We start from the raw sequence: 20,876 nt of genomic DNA on the forward strand, positions 1-20,876 counted from the left end.
GTAAAGGCTTATCTGGGGATGATCATAAAGTCCCGGTGCATGAACATTTACACCATACATGAGCTTGAGAAATCCTGGGCGAAGTGAATCCGAAAAAGGTGAGTTTTCAGACCCTTCTTGAATGTAGACAGAGTTTCTGCAGTTCTGAGTGAGAGGGGGAGGTCATTCCACCAAGCGAGCAGAAGTAGACGAGTGAAGCGGTCTGATTGGGGTGCAGTGGTTCACTGGATAGCTGGCCCTGAAAATTATTACATTCTCTGCAAATAAGAACAGGGTGCTTCCTCTCTATAATAGACAAATATTTAATAGTTAATGCAATACCATATATTATATCATCATTATGTGATGTTTTACTATAACTGCTGTATGTCTTTTTCTTGTTCATTTCTGTTTCCAGTATTACACCTGTTTGGTGCTTTGTGGTGCTTTATGGCATCATCCATGTGACATTGTTCCACATTCTGTTACTCAGTTGAAATAAACTCAGTTGAAATGTATGATAAGACATGACATCATAAGTAATATTGTGTGTGCGCAACGAGAGGAGGAAGGCACACTGTCGTGGAATGCACATGAGTGGAATGCTCATTGTGGTTAATAAAATATGACTCCCTAGGTCAACATCACAAAATGTGTTTTAAGGTACATAAAGACTCCTAAAGTTAATAACATAGCCATCAAACATGTTAGCTTGTAAACAAACTGTCACAATCGTCAATATCGTTGTTTACAGCAATGTTGAATGCTTAAAATATAGACTGCACCAGTGAATAACATAATTAAAGAGGTTTGGAGATTTCTTTTTTACTTTAGCTGCATCATTTTGAACTCTTTTATTGTGATGATAATAGTGATGGTGGTGATGATGGAAAATCTGTTCAGCACTTTAGTGCTATTGCCATTAATGTTAGGGTTACATACCATTTCTTAAGGTATTTATGCTCATGAGAGTGGTTGCATTTTTCTGTTTTGGGTGACTTTTGTGTTCTGTGGAATGCAATATTACATGTAAGAAATAATGGAAGTTCCCTTAAAAAAAACAAGTACATCTGGCTGAAATTCCAATTTTCATCAGACTATTAATGAAATGAATCAATTTTTTTGCCGGTATAATGGCACAGTGAGCAACGCTGGTACCTCAGAACTCTTGGGCTGTGGGTTTGGACATAACTTCCTATCCAGCTCAGCCTGTGTGAAGTTTGCATCTTCTCTGTGTTTATGTGGGTTTCCTCCCACATGTGTTTCACGTGTCGCCCACAGCATAACCTGTCTTATACCTTCTGCTTCCCACAATAGGCTTCAGACCCCCATAAAGCTGCATTGCACAAGTGGATATTGATAATGGGTGGATGGACTGATTCATTCCCATTTCACAGAATTAAGTGGCATTCTAGGTCTGCCTATCATTCTTGGAAGGTTTTATATGTATCCAAGTCCTTGATAAACCGCGCCACTTTGGCCTTTATTGTACCTCAGTTTAGACAGGAAGTACCACATGTTCTTGCGAGACAGGAGGAGAACAAGCCTACCTAACATCTATAATACACACATCTTCAGAACCGCTTGTCCCATACAGGGTCACGGGGAACCGGAGCCTACCCGGTAACACAGGGCGTAAGGCCGGAGGGGGAAGGGGACACACCCAGGACAGGACGCCAGTCCGCCGCAAGGCACCCCAAGCGGGACTCGAACCCCAGACCCACTGGAGAGCAGGACTGTGGCCCAACCCACTGCGCCACCGCACCCCCTACATCTATAATACATTTATTCATTTAGATGATGCTTTTCTCCAAAGCGACTTACATTATGAAGGTTACAGTGATCATCAGGTTACAATCATTTGCCCATTTATACAACTGGGTAGTTTTACTAGAGCAATCCAGGGTACCTTGCTCAAGGGTACTATAGCCAGAGGTGAGAATCAAACCTTTGACTGGTAGCTCCAAAAGCAGTAGCGCTAACCCTTACACTACCAGCTGTCCATGTCAAACTGATCATTTATTGTCAGCACTCTAGCTTCTTATCTCTAGTTAGCTTTTCCCAAGGTTAGAGCAGAGGAAGAGGCTATGGTGACTTCCTACAATATATACATATGCAAGGGCAGCTGCCTCGAGATCCAAAGGTCCTAGGTTTGAATCCCACTTCTAGTTCTAATACCCTGAAATTGCTCTAGTAAAAATTACCTAGCTATATAAATGGGTGAATAATTGTAGGTTGCTTTGGAGAAAAGTACAAGCTAAAAGAACAGATGCACGTAAAGAAATTATGGGGCACAACACTGAGTGTCCATGGCCTTTAGTGAAATATGGAAATTACACTCCACCTCCAGAATATTCACAATGCATTGGTTTCAGACACACTATGCCTACGCTGAAGGTGGCACGTTATGAAGCTCAATAATCCTCGTGAGGTACTGTACAAAAAGAGGTTGAAACTAAGAAATCACAGTCTACAAACTTTTCAAACCAGAACTCCAAGTCTTTACAACTTAGTATATGTATTTTTAGGTACGTTTTTTTTTTCTCCTTAATTTCTCTTTACCACGTGAAAATGCATGACATATTCAATATACCAAAAGTGGTATAAAATAATGAAGAACTGTGTACCCTTCTGTCAACAGAAATGTAGCTGGGTGATAAGAACAAGATGGTTCTGGAAGGAGTGAAAACAACATGTGTGGTTTTGGCCCAAGGCAAATCTGAGGGAATGACTCTGTCAGACACAATGAGGTGCACCATGGTACTCTGCCAGTGCTCCGGGTCACTGGCCATGGATTATTCTGTTCTGCAAATGGAGATGTATCTGACTCTGATGAAAGCAGGATGGCAATAGTCAAGAAATACGGCCCACGGTGTTGCTGAAAAAGCAGAAACAAATCACCGAAACCCTTCAGACAAGTTCTAAATGAAACATCCACTCCTTTCAACATACCATACCTGATTATTTCCCAGAAAAAAGACCAACTCACTGAATACAGATCAATATAACTCCATGCTCTCAGTTTATGTTGTCTCCTGCTAGAATAACTATTATCATTATCAGTTCTGTTTGCATGCTGCTATAACACATAACTGACAATTCATAATGCTAAGACATTACACTGTGCCAGTATAGGCATTACTTGAAATACTTACTTTGGTTTTCTTTCTAAATGGCAAGAACTAGAGCAAAATGATAACTAGATTCCTACTTTATGAACAGGGTTTTTTTTTTTGCGCTGAAGAAATGGAGCATAGATGAAATCATATTAAAATATGTCATAAATAGCAGTTGTATTCCCTTTGTACAATCCAAGAAAAAAAAAAAACAGCAGTAATGTCTTCGTTTTATTATAACCTGGAATACTTTAGTCTCAAAGATTCATTTTTCTCATCTGAATGTGATTAACAATGTGGTTAAGTGTCGTACAGTCCATACATTACAAGTAAGTCAAATACTGTGAACTTCATGACACTTCAGCTCTACAGTATGACCATCTGAGTGTGGCTAAGTAGCTGAATATAATGAGGAACAGAGGGAATTCTTGCAGGTTTCAATTACGCATGAGTGGAGCAGGTGAAAAATGTGTAGCATGGTCACTTAACCCTTTTACAGCACTTCTATTCCTTATGTTTTTTTCTGCAGTGAAATCATATAAACTGACTTGAAATTACAGCCCATAAATCCTGGCAATGTCTCCTTTGCATCGTGTTAATTAAACTAGTAAAAGACATAAACGTAACAGGTTGAACCTTCATAATATCCAGACCTTAGTACATTCATACCTGAAAGAAATGCAGCGCTTTTTATAAGCCTTAGCTGTTTCTTTGGGTTTTCTTGTTCTGTGACTTATGCACTGTTCTTCATGACTTGTACACATTCTTAAAGCATGGTGGTTTAAGTGAGTGCTCAGCCACCGATTACCTGTTGGGAAACAAACCTGCAATTATTGGTCACCAGTCAAATGCCTTAATTATGCTACATGCTGTCTCTCCCTGTACTGCATGTGGTCTCAACAATGTATAGGACAATAATGCGGTAAGCAGCTGCAAACATGTTATATTACCTTGTGAAAGCATATAGATAACACACACGCTGTCTACAACCGCTTGTCCCAAGCAGGGTTGCGGTGAACCAGGGCCTAAGCTGACAATGCAGGGTGCAAGACCAGAGGGATGGGGACACATCTCGGACAGGATATCACCCCAAGGTACCCCAAGTGGGACTTGACCCCCACACCCGGCAGAGAGCAGGACTCAGCCAAGCCTGCTGCGCCACCACACCCTCCGTATATATAACAGCATCAGTGTTTTTCTAAGTGATATTATGGCAAAAAGTGCAATGTTTCTTCATTGACATGTAGTGACAGCTGAGATGTCCCTGAAAACATCCTACAAAGATGTGCTGGAATAAGGTAAATTCTTTGGTGGCACGGTTTTGATCCCTGCTCAGTCTGTGTGGAGTTTGCATGTTCCCGCTGTATCCGCATGGGTTTCCTCGGGGTGCTCCGGTTTCCTCCTGCAGTCCAAAGACATTCTGTTCAGGTTCACCCAAAGTGTGTGAGTGACAGAGAGAATGTGTTTCACTGATGTATGGATGAGTGCCCCATTGTCTTGGTGAATAAGGTGTGTGGGCTGATAACAGTACATAGAGTTCATTGGAAGTTGCTTTGGAGAAAAGTGTCTGCTAAATAAATAAATGTAAAAGCCAGACCCACAGTGAATGATTTTCACTATTATTGACTCCCCACACAAACGCACTCAACCAAAATTTCACTGTTACTTTCCACTTTCTTGATCAAGTCTCTTTGAATAGTCTTTAACTGGGCTCTATTGGCTGCACCTGGTGCTTGTTTCTTTCTCACAGCCTATCGCCAAGTGTGGACATTAGTCTGGCAGTCTGAGGTGTGGCTGAGATACCTGTCTGGTGCACACGGTTATTAGCTAAGGTAACATTTTAAAACATAAATATGGCATGACAAAATCAGAAATGATTATGCCTGCACTTATTAAATGCATTTACAAGCTAAAGCATTATAACATTTGTGCAACCAACTGTAAATGGACAGCATATGCTTGAAGAATGTTTCTATCAACAACCCATCAAACGTTGTCAGAGTGCAAGCTGCAGTATTTCTAGAGAATTACCCAGAGAAGACTATTTCAGTGGAAAATTTGACGATATTCTGTATTATGCCAAGAGTGTAATGCTTTATGCTGGATGTTTACTAATTTGTTGATAGTCTGTCATGTCAGAAGTGTAATGTTTTATGCAGGATTTTTCTAACTTCGAACTCCCCCGCACAATCATCAGTTCTGCAGCAATGTGGATCAGAAACATTGGTTGGACTTGGGCCTAAATGTGCAGGGACCAAAACCTCCTGCTCTGTTACTGTCCCTTGCCCTTTGGATGCCATTTGTTTCACAGATCCAAGTCAAGATGACGAGCATGGGGAGCTCCTTAGGAGAGGATACGCCTCACCGAACTCATTTGATCAAAAAAACTGTAGCAGGAAAGCCTGCATGAACCAGCATAGGGAAAAACGCGAGGTAAAAGGGACTGAAAACCGCACCTTCGGTATTCTTCTTATCACAAGAACATCTTAGCTACCATTTTGAAGTGTGCACCTTTGAAAGAAGTTTCGACCTGAACTCCAGTTTTAAAGACGCTGCCATTAATACTTTGAGTATCTCGGAGTTTGTCTTGACATATAAACATTCTGGGCAACGCCTTGTGCTTATTCTGGAATATCACACATACGTAGATCTGAGATGTCACTGCAGATGAAAAAGTGTAGAGCTGGTAGGACAGTGGAACTGGGTTTGGTATCCAGGGTAAAATCCCCACATGTCTCGTACCACCCTCTCCCCTCACTGGCAAACTCTTTGACATAACATCTGTTTAGGATTTCTCTTGTTCCAAAATAGACCGAAAATCCGCGGGAAAGTTTGCTGCGTCAAGTATCCTCATCAAAGTGCTGTAATTTTCATGTTGACAAAGCTGCACATACAAACAGCTGGTGGCCAAAAATAGCAGCATTACCAAGAGCAATTAAGCCTCGAGGTTCTCTGTAAATCTAGGCTCCGTTACCTAGTTTCAAATCTCTCACTGCACCATTCAGTCCCTGCAATCCCAGCACACGAGGAACCTCATCACAGCACGGTGAGTAATTTATGTGATGAACATGTTTAAAATTCTTGATTCACCCTGGAGTTTATCACACTTTCCTCATTAAGCAATTACTTCTGTCATGTTCAAAGGGTGAGGCAAACATGGTGCTTGGTTACAGACTCAAATTAGGATGGCTTAAATTAGAATATGCTATTAATTTATTAGCAATTTTTTTTTTTTTTGCTAATTACCATGGTGCATGTCTTCATCCCCATGTTTTCTCCACTTACCTGTCATATCAGTATTGGTGATATTTTATGGAGAAATGCATGATGGGGACATAGAGAATTCAGAGTGATGAAGTGCCAGATTCCTTCAGTTCATTAAAAATAGCAATAAAATAATGTATTTTTAAATGTTACTATGGTACAACGATATCAATGTACCTGGTGAATCATTTGACTCTCTTCCAAGCAGGTGCAAATGGGAATGGGCTACATCTAATATCTAATGTGCAGTAGTTGAGGGAAGCATATGCTGATAATAGGTACGAAAGCAGGCTGTTCAGATGATCCACCACCCCCACAAGTCAGGATAAAAGGTTTGCAAAAGGATTTATAATATGCTTGTCAGAAAGTTTAAAATGCTGCAAGAATTACCAAGGCAAGTGAAAATAATCATCTGTAACAGGATACAGGGCCTAATAGATTTGTTTTTAATGCGTGTAAAAATGCAGGTTAATTAGCAAATGGCGAATTTGATGCTATGTTTCGGATTAAAATGTGATGGATGCGCAATGAAAGAGATGGAAGTTAATATAGGATTAGATTGAATTTATCAACATTTATTAAAAGCTCAGGATTTTGCCTCAGCTTGAATGATGCCAAAAGCCATAATTTAATTACCACATAGCCGAGATTATATATTTTTTTTTACATTTACTAATTATTATTTATTCATTACGAACCTGACATATTTAGTGAAGGAAATTGGAGTAATGGGCCATATCTACAGCATAATTTGCATAATACTGTATTCATACTTTAAAATCCTTTTTTTTTTTTTAAAGATAAGCTTGCTCATCTGTTGGTTTGATGTTTGGACAGCTACTTATAAGCAGTGTAGTGTAAGCAATTTAAATTGGCAGTCTATTGATGTGGGTGAGACATCTGTCACATATTTATTATTACACCTCTGATTTCATAACCCCCTGATGGCAAAGGCTCTCACAGCAATAAACTGGGACGACGCAGTAAAATGCAGACAGTTGTAGGGCATAAGGGAAGCCGTGGTTTCACCAAGTTTTACACAGTAATATTTCTGTGAATAACAGCAGAGGAAAAAAGATTAACATATGTCTGGCAGCATTAAAATGTTATTTCACTGTCTGGCCTACCATCTTTTTCACTATCTATTTAGCTTCTGCTCTTTGTAGATATGATAATGAAATTATACCCTAAATTGATGTTCCGCTCTAAATTTCCTTCACCGATCTGGTAGGATGAAAAAGAAAGTTAATTTCAGTCATTAAGGAGAACGAACCCCCGGGACAGAAAATACCCAAGACTTGATGGGTACGGGGCAAAGGTCCGGTGTACCTGTGGCTCTTCAGAGGGACTCTCAGTTCCCCGCAGTGCAGCAGCGTCTGTCATTGCCACCGTGTGATTGATTCTACAACTTATCTAGCAGTTGCACTGTGCCAGAACAGGACTGGAGAAATGTTCCCCTCCACTTAACTTGGAGGGGGATTTATCAGCAAAGCCATCCACTGCCGCAATAACATACATTCGAATCTGTGCACAACATCCTGACGCAAGTGCCTTCTTTTCCTGAGGCGTCTCAGTTTGGCTAAATGACTTCCGAGGCCTGTTTGTGCGTGCGATGCGCTGATGGCAATGTTGCTTACGAATATAATTTTTCATTCCCCCTGTCGGCCGCCTAAATTAAGCCTTTTCAAGGTTGAATGTACAGCATGGGACTGGAAAACGACAGACTCATCCATCAGTGCCTGGAGATATATCTTATTTCCAGCGAGGAAATACTTCATGATAGTGGAACACTTTCAATTCGCAAAATCAGGTCTTAGTCTTCTCCCTGGCTGACGCAGCCAGAATTACTTTCAGTAATGTAGGAGTTTTCGGCCCTATTGCATGATATTTACATCAGGTAGGCCTTGTCACTTTGGATTCATGGGTAAAATGTTTTAAGAAAGGAACAAAAGGGTTTTTTCTTTCCCTTTAATTCTATCTCTACGTGCAGTGCTGGTGCTACTCTAAAACTTGTACACATGCATTTCACCATGCACAAAACAAGCACATATTTTCCCTCGTGAGTCTTTGTACTTAACGACAATGCTGGTATTATGGTGAGGAAAAGGATGTACTGAATATGTGTATTTGTTCCTATAAACTTCAAAAGGGTTTACTGAAACAGTCTTATTCCGCATCTTTTACTTCTGAACCTTAAGATAAATTGCATTAAATTACTCCATACAATTTATGATGAAAGCATTTGAAAGTGTTTAGAGGGGCTGTGCATGTGTCACTGTGTTTACTTACTCTATTTACTGTGTAAGTTAATGACTGTTTGCTCGTGGTGCATCGAGTGGTCCATCACAGCTCCTGGGCTGCAGGTTCTGATGTGGGTTTGAATGTGGCTCAGTATTTATAAAATTTTCACCGTGGTAATATGGGTTTTTTCCATCTTATTTCGATTTATGCCTTATACTTCCAGGATAGGGTCTGGACCACTGTGACTGATGAAAGGTGGACAGATGTTGGATCATGGTTTCTCATGCAGCGTTCATGCTTTACTGCAATGGTGGGATCCAAAGACCCTCATTATCAAGGGTTACAAATACAAACATGCACTTCAGAACTGAGATATACTTGAGATTTATAGCCACGTGCCGACTTCTGTACTGCACTGCAGTTACCTGTACAAGAGCCAGAATCAGTGATGTATCCTATGTGTAACTGCACAGAGTGAAACTGCAGACACAGCAAGGTGATCAGAAATATCAAAGTTAAATTACAAAATGCATGGGCAACTAAGAAGAAGTAAGAAGTTGGCTCAGAAAAAAAAAAAAAAAAAAAAACTGCATTATTCTTTCCATGGGGGTGCGGTGGTGCAGCGGGTTGGACCGGGTCCTGCTCTCCCGTTGGTCTGGGGTTCGAGTCCCGCTTGGGGTGCCTTGCAATGGACTGGCGTCCCGTCCTGGGTGTGCCCCCTCCGGCCTTATGCCCTGAGTTGCCGGGTTAGGCTCCGGTTCCCCGCGACCCTGTGTGGGACAAGCGGTTCAGAAAATGTGTGTGTATGTTCTTTCAATTTAAATTGGCGTGCAGGATTTTCTACTAAAGTTGCGTAAATAAATAAAAGAATAATAAGAAACAAACAAATAAAACTGTAAAAGACTTCTTTAAAGCCAGTGTAAACTTTTATTGTTAAAGTTTGCTGGCCAGAGACTCTTCAGTACAACAATAAATAATAAATTACATGTTAATTCATATACAAATTACCTTAGCTGAAACCCATCATAAGTCAAAAATCTTGTTATTCGAAAATGCATTTAATACACCTAATACACACCTCTGTGTGACAGACTGGGAGACGTGGATCGCTGCCGCTGCCCAGCATCAGGAGAGAGTATCACACCACATATCGCTTGCCCAGGAAAAAATTAAAATTCAGCGTTCGAAGTACAGTTTCTACTGAATGTCTATCAGTAGACAGCTCACCATCGTAACGTCGAAAAAATCACACGTCGAACCATCGTTAAGTCGGGGGAACACCTGTAATTAAAATAAATTACATATCCTTATCACTTTCATTCGAAAAAAATCTAGAGAAAGAAGACATACAGACAGAATAATGAGGATGAATCACACATGCTGAAACTGAAAAAACTTATTTATAGGGTTATTAATAGGTTATTAATTCCCATTATCTTCAAGTACAGGTGCAGTTCATGTTTAGGTATCTCCATAGAAATGTGTATTCCTCTAAACTTTTCAGATAGCGTTACACTTTTGTTTTTCCTTCACCACAAACAAATGGAAAACAAATAACAATATAAGCATTATGATATTGTCAAAGTGACAATAACGGAATTACGCCGAAAGGAACTCAATTTACAGCAAGCTTTCAACAGCAAATAAATAATACTATTACAACTGAAGTACAAGGTGTTGCGCTCAGTTGATTTTATGATGTTCCATAAAAGGATAATAGAAAAATCCAATTCTTGAAATGCCCACTTTACTTTCATAGGATGGTCTCAAGTAATCCAGAAAAAAATGCCACACTAGAAGGTAAATGTCACAGGCCTCCTGCTGTGTACACTGGCAATCTCTTCAAAGATGAGGAATAAATTGAATCTTACACACATCTCAACAGTTTGGGGGAAAGCGCTCAGTTTATGTCAGTGACAAATAATGAACATTAGTTCATTAGATAAGATACATTATAGAACAGTTTAAAGAATAATATAATATATAATGTAAGGAGTAATTATATATATATATATATATATAGAGAGAGAGAGAGAGAGAGAGAGAAATTTGTAAAAATATGTTACATTATGAAGTACATACAAGTCACTCAATCATGCAGGCTTTGACAACTTTTTTTATCTACACTGTCTTTCTCAAGGATGAAACAACATTTTTCATTTCAGGATGTGTAGAGAGTCTTGTCTCAAGTAACCCACCGTGCATAGAAACACACTGTGTGTGTTGTGCCTTTACAGAAATCACTCTATAGATTATGACATTTGTAACTTGGATCCAAATGACAGGCTGCATAAAGCACTGTTGCTTAATCCACCCATTAAAAGATGATTGAAAATGGTGAGGAGTGTGAAAGACAAAGCCACTTATATATGTTTTTCTTTTATGCATTTTATTTTTTATTTCTCAGTAATATATTACATGTATGGTTTATAGCAGTAATTACCATTTCTTCCCAAATGGTGTTTTAGATAGTGCCTCTTCATTTTCAGGTTGTGTCCTGATAACCATTGCCAAAGTTTTAAAATATGTTTGTCCTTGTTTATATAACCTAGTGAAAAGTTTGTATTTTTGCCAAATCTGGGATTTTTGGGGCTTAGGACTACATTAAAGTTTATGAGAATTCAGCTGGCTGAGAAAGAATGCATTATGCTTGTAAATAGCAGTAATGGAGGGCTTACCCACACACACGCACGCACGCACGCATGGACGCACGCACACACACACATACACAACCAAAAAAAGTTTTTTGGCAAAAAAAAGAAAAATCTAATCAACGCTAAAGCAGACATGATTTCTTTTAGCACCACTGTTGTAAAATGCAAATCACCGCTGACTAGTTTACTGTGTGTGAAGTAAATAACACTATATTACACAAATACTTGATTTGTTTTTCTGAGCTGTTCTCAGTTGCAGTGAACAGGTCACACCAAGGTGCTTTATTAAAATTTAATGACACTTTTCCTGAATTTGATCCAGCTTATTTCTGTATGTCTCCTGAACTTTTATCTGCTTGCCAGTTCAAGTCAGTACATTTAGTTGCGCCCTAATGGATGCCCCTCTCCCTCCACTTGGCCACACGCGCACGGAAGCCTTTGGTAATCAGTTGTGTCATGATGTTCACAGGCGATTACTAACAGAGGTGTGTAAGTGGAAGGATGAGTGCTTTTAGTTCTTCGATCTTCTTGTGAAATGTGTTCTGTCATATTCATCAGAACTGTTCACTTTGGTTTGTAAATTCAAGTTTTACTTTACTTTACCTTTTTTTTTTTTTTGACACAACTTGCCATTAGATGGAACAAGCAAGTGTGTGAATCACCAAAACTATGGCTCCGCCTGCGAATTTTTCTATTCATCTTGAAATGAGTCTCGCCTGCAGCAACCTGCCACAACAGTCTACTTCAGTGCACAACAGTCGTTGTGATTTCAGCAGTGAGCCCATAAAAAACAGAGGGCGTGCTTAATTAGGGTGTCAGCGCTTTGAAACAAGTGCTCTTGTCTCCTGAAATATGCAGTAAACATTGTTGCGTAGGACGATTAAAAATATGTGCATGAATTTTTAATTTGGTGACTCTAATCATATCAGGGGTCTACAAGACACTGTTTTTTTGGTACATACCTGACTTATGATGGTCATTGATAAGATAACCCTTCAGTGAATTTATTTGCATTCATTTACTTAGCTGACACTTTTCTGCAAAGCAACTTATCGTGTTAAGCTGCTTACAGTTCTTTACACAACTAGGTTCATTTTCCTAGAGCGTTCAGGGTAAGCACCTTGCTCAGTGGCCCTACAGGAGGTTGGATCTGAATCTATCTAAAGGTAACTCCTCTTACCACTATGCCATCAAATGTCCCTGTATATAAAGCAAAGACCATTTCGAATATAGGTCATTGCAGTTGTCAACTGTGTTCTCCTCATTTAGAATCAGAAGAATATTTGACTTTCAAAAGCTATGAACTGCAGTCCCAGGCTTTCTTGCAAATTCTTAACTTCTGCGTTTGTCCTAGATATCCATTTACTAATTTATGTAATTTCTATTTTATGCAACTTCCCAGGAATGTCACTATCACTAGGCTTTGCAAAAAGAGAGCAGGAGTCTGCAGCAGAGGGTAGAACAGAACTAGGCTTTTCAGGCTTCACAACTTTCTATGCTGGCTCCCACATTGGATAGAAGATGTCTACTGGGGATTTGAGAAGGAGAGCAGAAACTAAAGGCTTTGATCAGGACCAGCTGTCAGGTCTGTCCTTAAATATTCTGTTGATGCAAACATTTCTGCATGCTCATTATTGGCTGATTTAGAGCCATGGCATTTCGCAACAGTGGAAGTCTGTAATGAGAAGGGTATCGTAAATTAAATTAACTCTTGCACATGAGCCAATCATTTTAAATTCACATTCTACTCATTAGATTACTGATACCAATGTGTTTGCGGTGTGCACTTTACCATTTTTAGGACATTGAATAAGGTTAATATTACAGCTCACTTTGATTTCAAGGCAGAGTTTCATTCTTAGAAAAATTATTATAAGAGCTGTTGTCTAACCATTGCTTATGGAGCCTGCTAATGATGTAGAAGCTGAACTTGACAGTATGGTGATGTAGTCTGCAGTCAGCCATAAGGAGAAGCTCGGGGTTCGGCGCACCTACTGTAACCAAGCCAAAGAGGAGGAGCAGGAGTATTTGTTACAGCACTGCTGTTTATGCAAACATGATCTAGCCTGTCAACAGAACAGTGGCTGAGCTTCTCACACCAGCTGGTCCCTGAGAAGAATCACAGCTTAAATTAGCACAATCAGCCATGGCATAAAAGCCTACCTTTGTTGATCAACCTTTTGCCCTTTTGGGTTGCACAATTCTAATTTTTTTCTTCCGTACAAGGATTGTTGGGTTGTCAGGAAAGAACAATGCAATAACAGGGAATGGAGGCAGATGAATAAACAGGGAACGCAGATGCATGTAAAGATTGAATACGCCTTTTCATTGTGTCTAACTGCCATCATGTTGATTCCAACCTGCACTGGATACCAGGCTGCTCCCAGGTGCTTGCAAATTCAGATGGGCAACCTGCCCAAAGCTGGATAAATGAATTACCCAAGCAGCGGTGCCAATGTGGCAACACAGGCTTTCTGTCTCTAGAGGGGTGGAAACCGCACGACGCTGTCTGGAGACGACACTGTTTTCCTACGGCCACATACAGGACGCGAATCTGGAGGATTGCAATTTGCGGAAGGTCAACAAAAGCTCTCAGTGATAATCAGTTTAGACATTTGATTCTCTTCTCGTCTAGCAGATCATGGGGAGCAGTAATTAGCTTGCTTGTAACTTCAAAACACTCAATTTTTAACGCACTGGAAGTCTGTCTCATTCATTTTAGTACAGAGCAAAGTTCCGCACTATGGCAGGCAGGCATTCTAAAGAGCTCTTTCTCCCAGCTACCGGCTGTGCAACGTGCAATATTTATAAAACATTAAGGCTTGTCACAGCATCTTTTCATTCTATTAGCTAACACTAGACTTTCTGCTGTGAAACTGACTGACTTTATGTCAGGTAATTTTCAGATTGTGCAGGCGTGCATTGCCATTCACAAAGTACCGGTTTTTACATTTCATGTTGTATTACGTTCTCTGGCGTGGTATTAATAGGGCGATAGGTAGCATAATCGCAGGTTCAATCTCCACCTCCGGCTGTAGTACCCCTGAGCAAGATATTTACCCTAAAATTGCTCCAGCAACATTATCCAGCTGTATAAATGGGTAAATAATTGTAAGTAGACTAACAGTGTAAGTCTCTTTGGAGAAGAGCGTCAACTAAATGAATAAATGTAAATGCAATAATGTTTGGAGCTGCTGCTGCCTTGTACTTGAAGAACCCAGGTTTGAATACAGCCTCCTGTTGTAGTGCCCTTTAACAAGGTACTTACCCCGAATTGATCAATTAAGAAACACGCAGCATTGTAAGCAGACAAAGCATTCTAAATGAAGGGGAAGGGTGCCTGCTAAATAAAGAATATTCACTATGTACATATATTAATCTTCTGGTTTTCTTTCATTCGTTGTCATAAGCAATAAAAATTGCAAAGCTGTGAAACTGCAAAAAAATTGCTAAGCAATTAGCAAATAACAGAAGCTAGCCTAACTCTAACAATAGCTAAATGGATTAATAATAATAGACTATAAACGACGGATTTACTGAAAACAATAATAATAATGTGCATGGCTAAAGGGCTGGCGATTGAAGGTGGTAAACCTTTAGTGGTAACTATCACAAATGTTTTGAGCATTTTCTGAGATTAAATATGCCATTTTCATTAAATGACGGAAATGGAGGAAGGTGCCAGAATCACACACAGAGTCCGAAACCACTTGTCCCAAGCAGGGTCACAGCAAGCCGGAGCCTAACCCGGCAACACAGGGCACAGGGCCAGAGGGGGAAGGGACACACCAAGGACAAGACACCAGTCCATCTCAAGGAACCCCAAGCAGGACTCAAACCCCAGACCCACTGGAGAATAGCACCAAGCCAAGACTGCCTCGCCATCGTGCCACCCATGGTGCCTGAATGTCTCGTGTGAAATAATTCGTTTTAGGTGTACTAAGGTGGTGCTGTAGGCCTGGACAATATAGATGACTGTCTTCCCTACTTAAGTCACCGCCATGGTTACCATAGCGGTTTGTCTATTTGAGCATGTCCACAATGGATGCTTCACAAAGGAGCAAACTGATGCCCTGGGCTATGAAGTGCAGGCCAGGTACACAGATGTTTGCAGGGATTCTAATAAAATCTCAGCATGTTTATTTTTAGACATTCGCCTTTTTCTCCTTCTCACAAATTATTTGTTTTATGAACTAATATTTCATTTTATAACCCATACATGTTTGAAGAGTTTTGTCCAAGCAATGTAGTCACAGGTGAATTTAGATTAGCTTCTGCCCACATATTTGGGACACAGCCAAACACCAACAGCATGACAATTAAATATTTCAAACGCAGCTGTACCAAATGAAAATGGATCATTTTTCAATAAAATATTTGTATTAAATATTAATAAAAAATGTTATTTCTACTAATTAAAACAAACTGAAAAGGTGCTGCTATTCCTGGCAGAATGTTATTATAAGTGTGAATCCCCAAAAAGAATCTGAAACCTTGCAGGATTAAACAAAATATTCATATAGCTACTGTCATATTTCTACATATTTGCAGTCCTTGTTGGGCAATTAGAGTCATCAAGCTATTTGAAAGCATGTTTTTGGCCTGTTTCCACGCACAGGAAACACATGCAAACATTGGAAGAACATGGAAATTCCACAGAGACTAAGCAAGGTTCAAACCCACCTTCTTCTGCACCACCATCGTGCTGTGAGACCACAGCACTATTTTTTGCATCATTGTGGTGCCCTCATTCAGCCCTCATCCAACTTGTCCCACTAAAATAATTGTTGGACTCTCCCTGTTGCAAAATGAGGAAATATTCATGAACCATTATAACAGATTTATGTCTTACCAAAATAATTTGTTTCCCAAAACGTTCCACAAAAAAATAATGCATGCAATGAATAAGCAAGCAAGCATCTGAAAAAAAACTGAATAGTCAAATTTGCAGCCTGAAACATATATTTATATTTTATTAATTTATTTATTTTTTCTGGGCACAAAACAAGACAATTTTTTCAGTGCACATTGTGAACATGTATGTCAAAGAAATTTGCTGTATACAGCTGCCAAACTAGCTGTCCGTTAACATTTTTCCCATTAAAACAGGGTCTCTGAGGAGTAGAGCTTTGTGACAACACCTTATAAAATTTGTTTTCTGCCAGTAATATGTCTGAGACACTCTTCCGTTAGAAATACCTCAACATCACTGAAGATGCAAAAATGCTGTATTAAGATTACACGCTTGGGCTCATACCACATGTCGTACTGTGGGAGGCTAAAAGTTAAAAGTAATTTTTCCATCATGAAACTACAGCCCATAATGACATTGCTAATAGATCCTTAGTAATGATTTTATGAAATGTCTAAAAATACTTATGGAAGTCTTGAACATTCCATATGTGTTAGAAATTAACATTAAATGAACAAATTTTGTGAATTTTTATGTAAATTGAATTGACTCATTGCGATAGCTTATCATAGCCAGTGTTTATTCCAGCCAGATCCTAGAATGGAAGCCAAAGGAATTAATTTGATCTGAAGCTGAAAGAGCTTGTTTTCCTCCAGTAATAGTATTTTTGTTCATTCTGTTTTGCCTCTACTTCTACTTGACATTTTAAATGTACGAGATAAATAAGTGATTTGTTTCTCTATTCACAAAATAATGAGTTCAACCACAATTAAAGAATCTGAATAGAAGATGTAGATGTTGAAAATGTACAATCTGCATAGTTTTGTACTCATGCATAATCGTTTCCTCTGATTCTATTATCACAATGCCTTGTGATGCATTTTTTTTTTTTTTTTTTTTTGGTCTAATGAGGTTGCCAATTAAGTCAATACCCATTATACTTTATAGTTTAAGAAGGAATATCTTTTTGATTGAATGTTGGAACGTTGCTGGAATGAAGCAACGGATGTACAATTTATATATGCGTTTTCCTTTCAAAATGGGGGTCATTATTTTGTAATAGCTTTTCTGTTCTCTGGAGGATCTCATATTACAAATTGCAATATCAAGGACATTGAACCATTGTGTGGCGCTTAACATCCTTCAGCTTGCCCACTGTGTGAGCTCTAATGAGTTTTAGAAGTAGTGTAAGTATTCCATTATAAGCCTTTATTGGCATTTGGTAAAGACATCTCAACAACGCTGTCAAGTCTAGGCTTAACATCACACCTTTCCAATACAGCTGCAGCTCCTTTTGTTCCCCATGTTCTATACCAAGGAAACCCGAGTTGCCCTTCAAGCTCCCAAAGCCACCAAGAATGTGCTCAATTTATATCTTAATACCCCCAAAGTGCAAGCAAAACATCAATGTGATCTGTGGCCTGGCTGAACTAGAAGGAACCAGACCCCTGTTATTTTTATTCACCGCTACTCTTGTCTCGTACAAATTGAGAGGCATTTGGCTGGAGAGACACTATGGAAGCATTGAATGCACGGAGTATCTTTACCAAATTTAGCCGTAGAAATACCGCTGGTTACCCTAAAGTGGGTGATCCCAACCCACCACATTATATTCTCTGTTTACTGCCCTGAAGCAGTAGTGTTTGATTAGATTTGGAAGATGCTGTTTAGGTTTTGAAGGGTAATATTTTCCACCTAGATTTTACAATGGAGATGTGCTCCATTCTAAAGTGTGAGAATGGGCGGTGGAAGTGGTGATACAGCAATAGTCATATTTTAGCCTTATATTTACCTTATTTGTTCCTAGCATTAAAGTTGTTTTGTCACTTTAGCTGATGTCCATTTTATGTTTTATATATGACATAAAACTGTTGGTGTTCTCTCCACTGGAGAGATTCTCTTATTTCTAGAATGGCACTATCACTGTTATATTGCCTTATGCTTACAACATACATTACATACATCTTATATTAATTTAAAATTCAAACCTTGCAAGTACCCAATGGTCTGTAGCACACTGAGCTAATTTGATGGATTTCACATACAGGATACTGGTGCAGTAGTACTTGAGAAATGAAAAAATAATTTACAGCTCCACTTGTAAGGAAGTGGTTGGGAAGGGGGCATGCCAGTGGGGGAAAAAAAATTAAGTCTCCCTTATATTGGATTTCACCCAGCAAATTGGATTCTCTAATAAGACGGCTGTTAATGTATTATGTTATTTGATTTATAGGGCCCTTGTGATGTTGCAGGTAGTAGATTTCATGGATTGCTGGATGATGCAGAATTAACCTTTCAGTAAGCTTTAGCTGCTGGACTTACTGACTCAGAGAAATGGAGGGGGAAAGTGAAATAAGTACAATTTTCCACATGAATACTGCCATACAAATTTTTCTGCAATAATTTGGAAAGGACTTGCTTGTTATTACAAGTATTTATTTAGCTGACACTTTTCTCCAAGGCAACTTAGAATGTTAAGCTCACAATTATTACATGTTTGCAATCATTTACCCAGCTGTGTAATTTTTACTGGAACAATTTAAGGTAAGCACCTTGCTCAAAGGTACCACCACCCACAGTGAGGATTGAACCTGCAACCTTGGGAGCCAAAGGCAGTACCACTAACCACTGTGTTACTAGCAGTTATTATTATTATTATAATTATTATTATTATTATTATTGCTTCTCCAATATATAAATCCCAAGAAAATTAGAATTTCATCCAGACAGTATGATATTTTACTTGGAGTTATTCAAGCAGCTGCCCAATGGTAAAACTTCCACTTGCAATCTCCAGACCGAATAACTGTTTCAGAGCCCAAAAGATGCTTATAGCATCTTGTGATTACAGCATGTGTCTTTTTTCACAGTGAGCTTTGCCTATAAAAGCTGCATGCCAGACAAGTAAGTGTAAGTGATGACAGTTATCCATGGGAAGGCTGTGGTTTCAAAAGAATACTGTCTGTCATTCATTTTACATTCAGATAATACAAATTACATTTGCCGCTACATCCGTTCATCTCCTACTTCAGTCCCACTGATGAGGCTTAAAATAGCACATTCAGCACTGAAAAAAGTATTTCTTTTGATACCTCTGATAAATCTTTCGAAGGAGGGGGGGTCTTCCTTCAAATAAAAATGATCACAGAGAATGCTCCAATTAATCATCTAATGCATTTTAATGTACACCCTCTTCCTTTAAAAATAGAGAGGACAGAAAGAGAGAGAGAGAGAGAGAGAGGGAAAAGTGTTTGTTCCCTATATGAAAGGCAGCGATGTGCCTGTGAAGGAACACAGCTCGTGTTTAGTGGGATAATGGAGCCAGCAGGGAGATTGCACTTCCCTTAAAGAAATAATAACAGCCCCAACAGAGGAGGACTAATGATATGCTGTGAGCTCATTACTGAAATTCCTAAACACTGCTGCTGTTCGCCCACAGATGGAGTCATTTTAGCAACACAAAATTATGATTTTTACGGTTTTGTTATTTATTCCTTCCCGTGCTACTCTACATAAATATGATTAGTTTCTTTACATTAAATCAGATGTTTTGATTGCTTTTTGTTTCGGAACCGATGCACCTTGTTTCAGTTTTCGATATTTGAGTTCTCTGACTATATAATGGGTGATGATATAAATATTAAGTATAGCGACTACAGGGCACAGCTGTTCTCTCCCCTATGCTAATCTGAGCTGCACATGTTTGTCTCTCCAGGGACCTGATGCCATCAACACTGGAGGGGCAAATTACCATGGAGAAGACGCCCAGCTACTTTGTGACCAGTAGTGCCCCCAAACGCATCCACTCCATGGCGAAAGACACCAAACTCATCATTGTGGTCCGCAACCCTGTGACTAGAGCCATATCCGACTACACTCAGACACTGTCCAAGAGGCCTGAGATCCCAACCTTCGAGGTGCTGGCTTTCAAGAACAGGACCCTGGGACTGATTGATGCCTCATGGAGCGCCCTGAGAATTGGAATATATGCTCTGCACCTTGAGAGCTGGATGCAGTACTTCCCACTCTCCCAGATACACTTTGTCAGTGGAGAGAGGCTTATCGTTGATCCAGCGGGTGAGATGGCCAAAGTGCAGGACTTTCTTGGACTCAAACGGATTGTCACAGATAAACATTTCTATTTCAATAAAACCAAGGGATTTCCATGCCTGAAGAAACCGGAGGACAGCAGTGCCCCGCGGTGTCTTGGAAAGTCCAAGGGCAGAACTCATCCTAAAATAGACCCGGATGTGATACGCAGATTACACAAATTTTACAAGCCCTTTAACATGATGTTTTACCAAATGACTGGGCAGAATTTTGAGTGGGAACAGGAAGAGAAGCAGTGACTCTTTTCTCAGGCCTGCCAGAGGACTCCAGCACTTTTCACACTGCAGAGAATCCTACTCACACTTTCCATCCATCATTTCTGACCTTGCAAACCATCTGTGTCCACAGCCAGTTCTTCATGCTATAGGCATCATAGCACTGATGGCCGTGGTGACATCCATCGCTGTATATATTATACATAGAGATTTATTTGTAAATGAAAGATGATTTTATATTATCTTCCCAAAATATTTAGGGGTATACAAATCAAGGCAAAAAAAGTGCAACAGTTCATGCTAAGTGTCCTTAATAAGTGATTTGCTTCTTGAACATTCTTGACAAATTCCAAGAAAAGAATACATCGCTTTCTGGGTTTATTCT

The 20,876-nt window shown here is 39.5% G+C and overlaps 1 protein-coding gene across 1 annotated transcript in view; it reads left to right on the plus strand.

Annotated features, from left to right (window-relative positions):
* The window catches only part of LOC108923907 (heparan sulfate glucosamine 3-O-sulfotransferase 4-like), an 83,186-nt gene extending 62,608 nt beyond the window's left edge, over positions 1-20,578 (plus strand). The window contains exon 2 of the mRNA XM_018734945.2: positions 19,882-20,578. Coding sequence (XP_018590461.2) covers positions 19,882-20,515 — 634 coding nt within the window. The 3' untranslated portion in view covers positions 20,516-20,578. The remainder of the gene's footprint in view (positions 1-19,881) is intronic.
* The last annotated feature ends 298 nt before the right edge of the window (positions 20,579-20,876 follow it).

The sequence above is a fragment of the Scleropages formosus genome, chromosome 20 (genome assembly GCF_900964775.1).
Source record: "Scleropages formosus chromosome 20, fSclFor1.1, whole genome shotgun sequence".
Taxonomy (NCBI): domain Eukaryota; kingdom Metazoa; phylum Chordata; class Actinopteri; order Osteoglossiformes; family Osteoglossidae; genus Scleropages; species Scleropages formosus.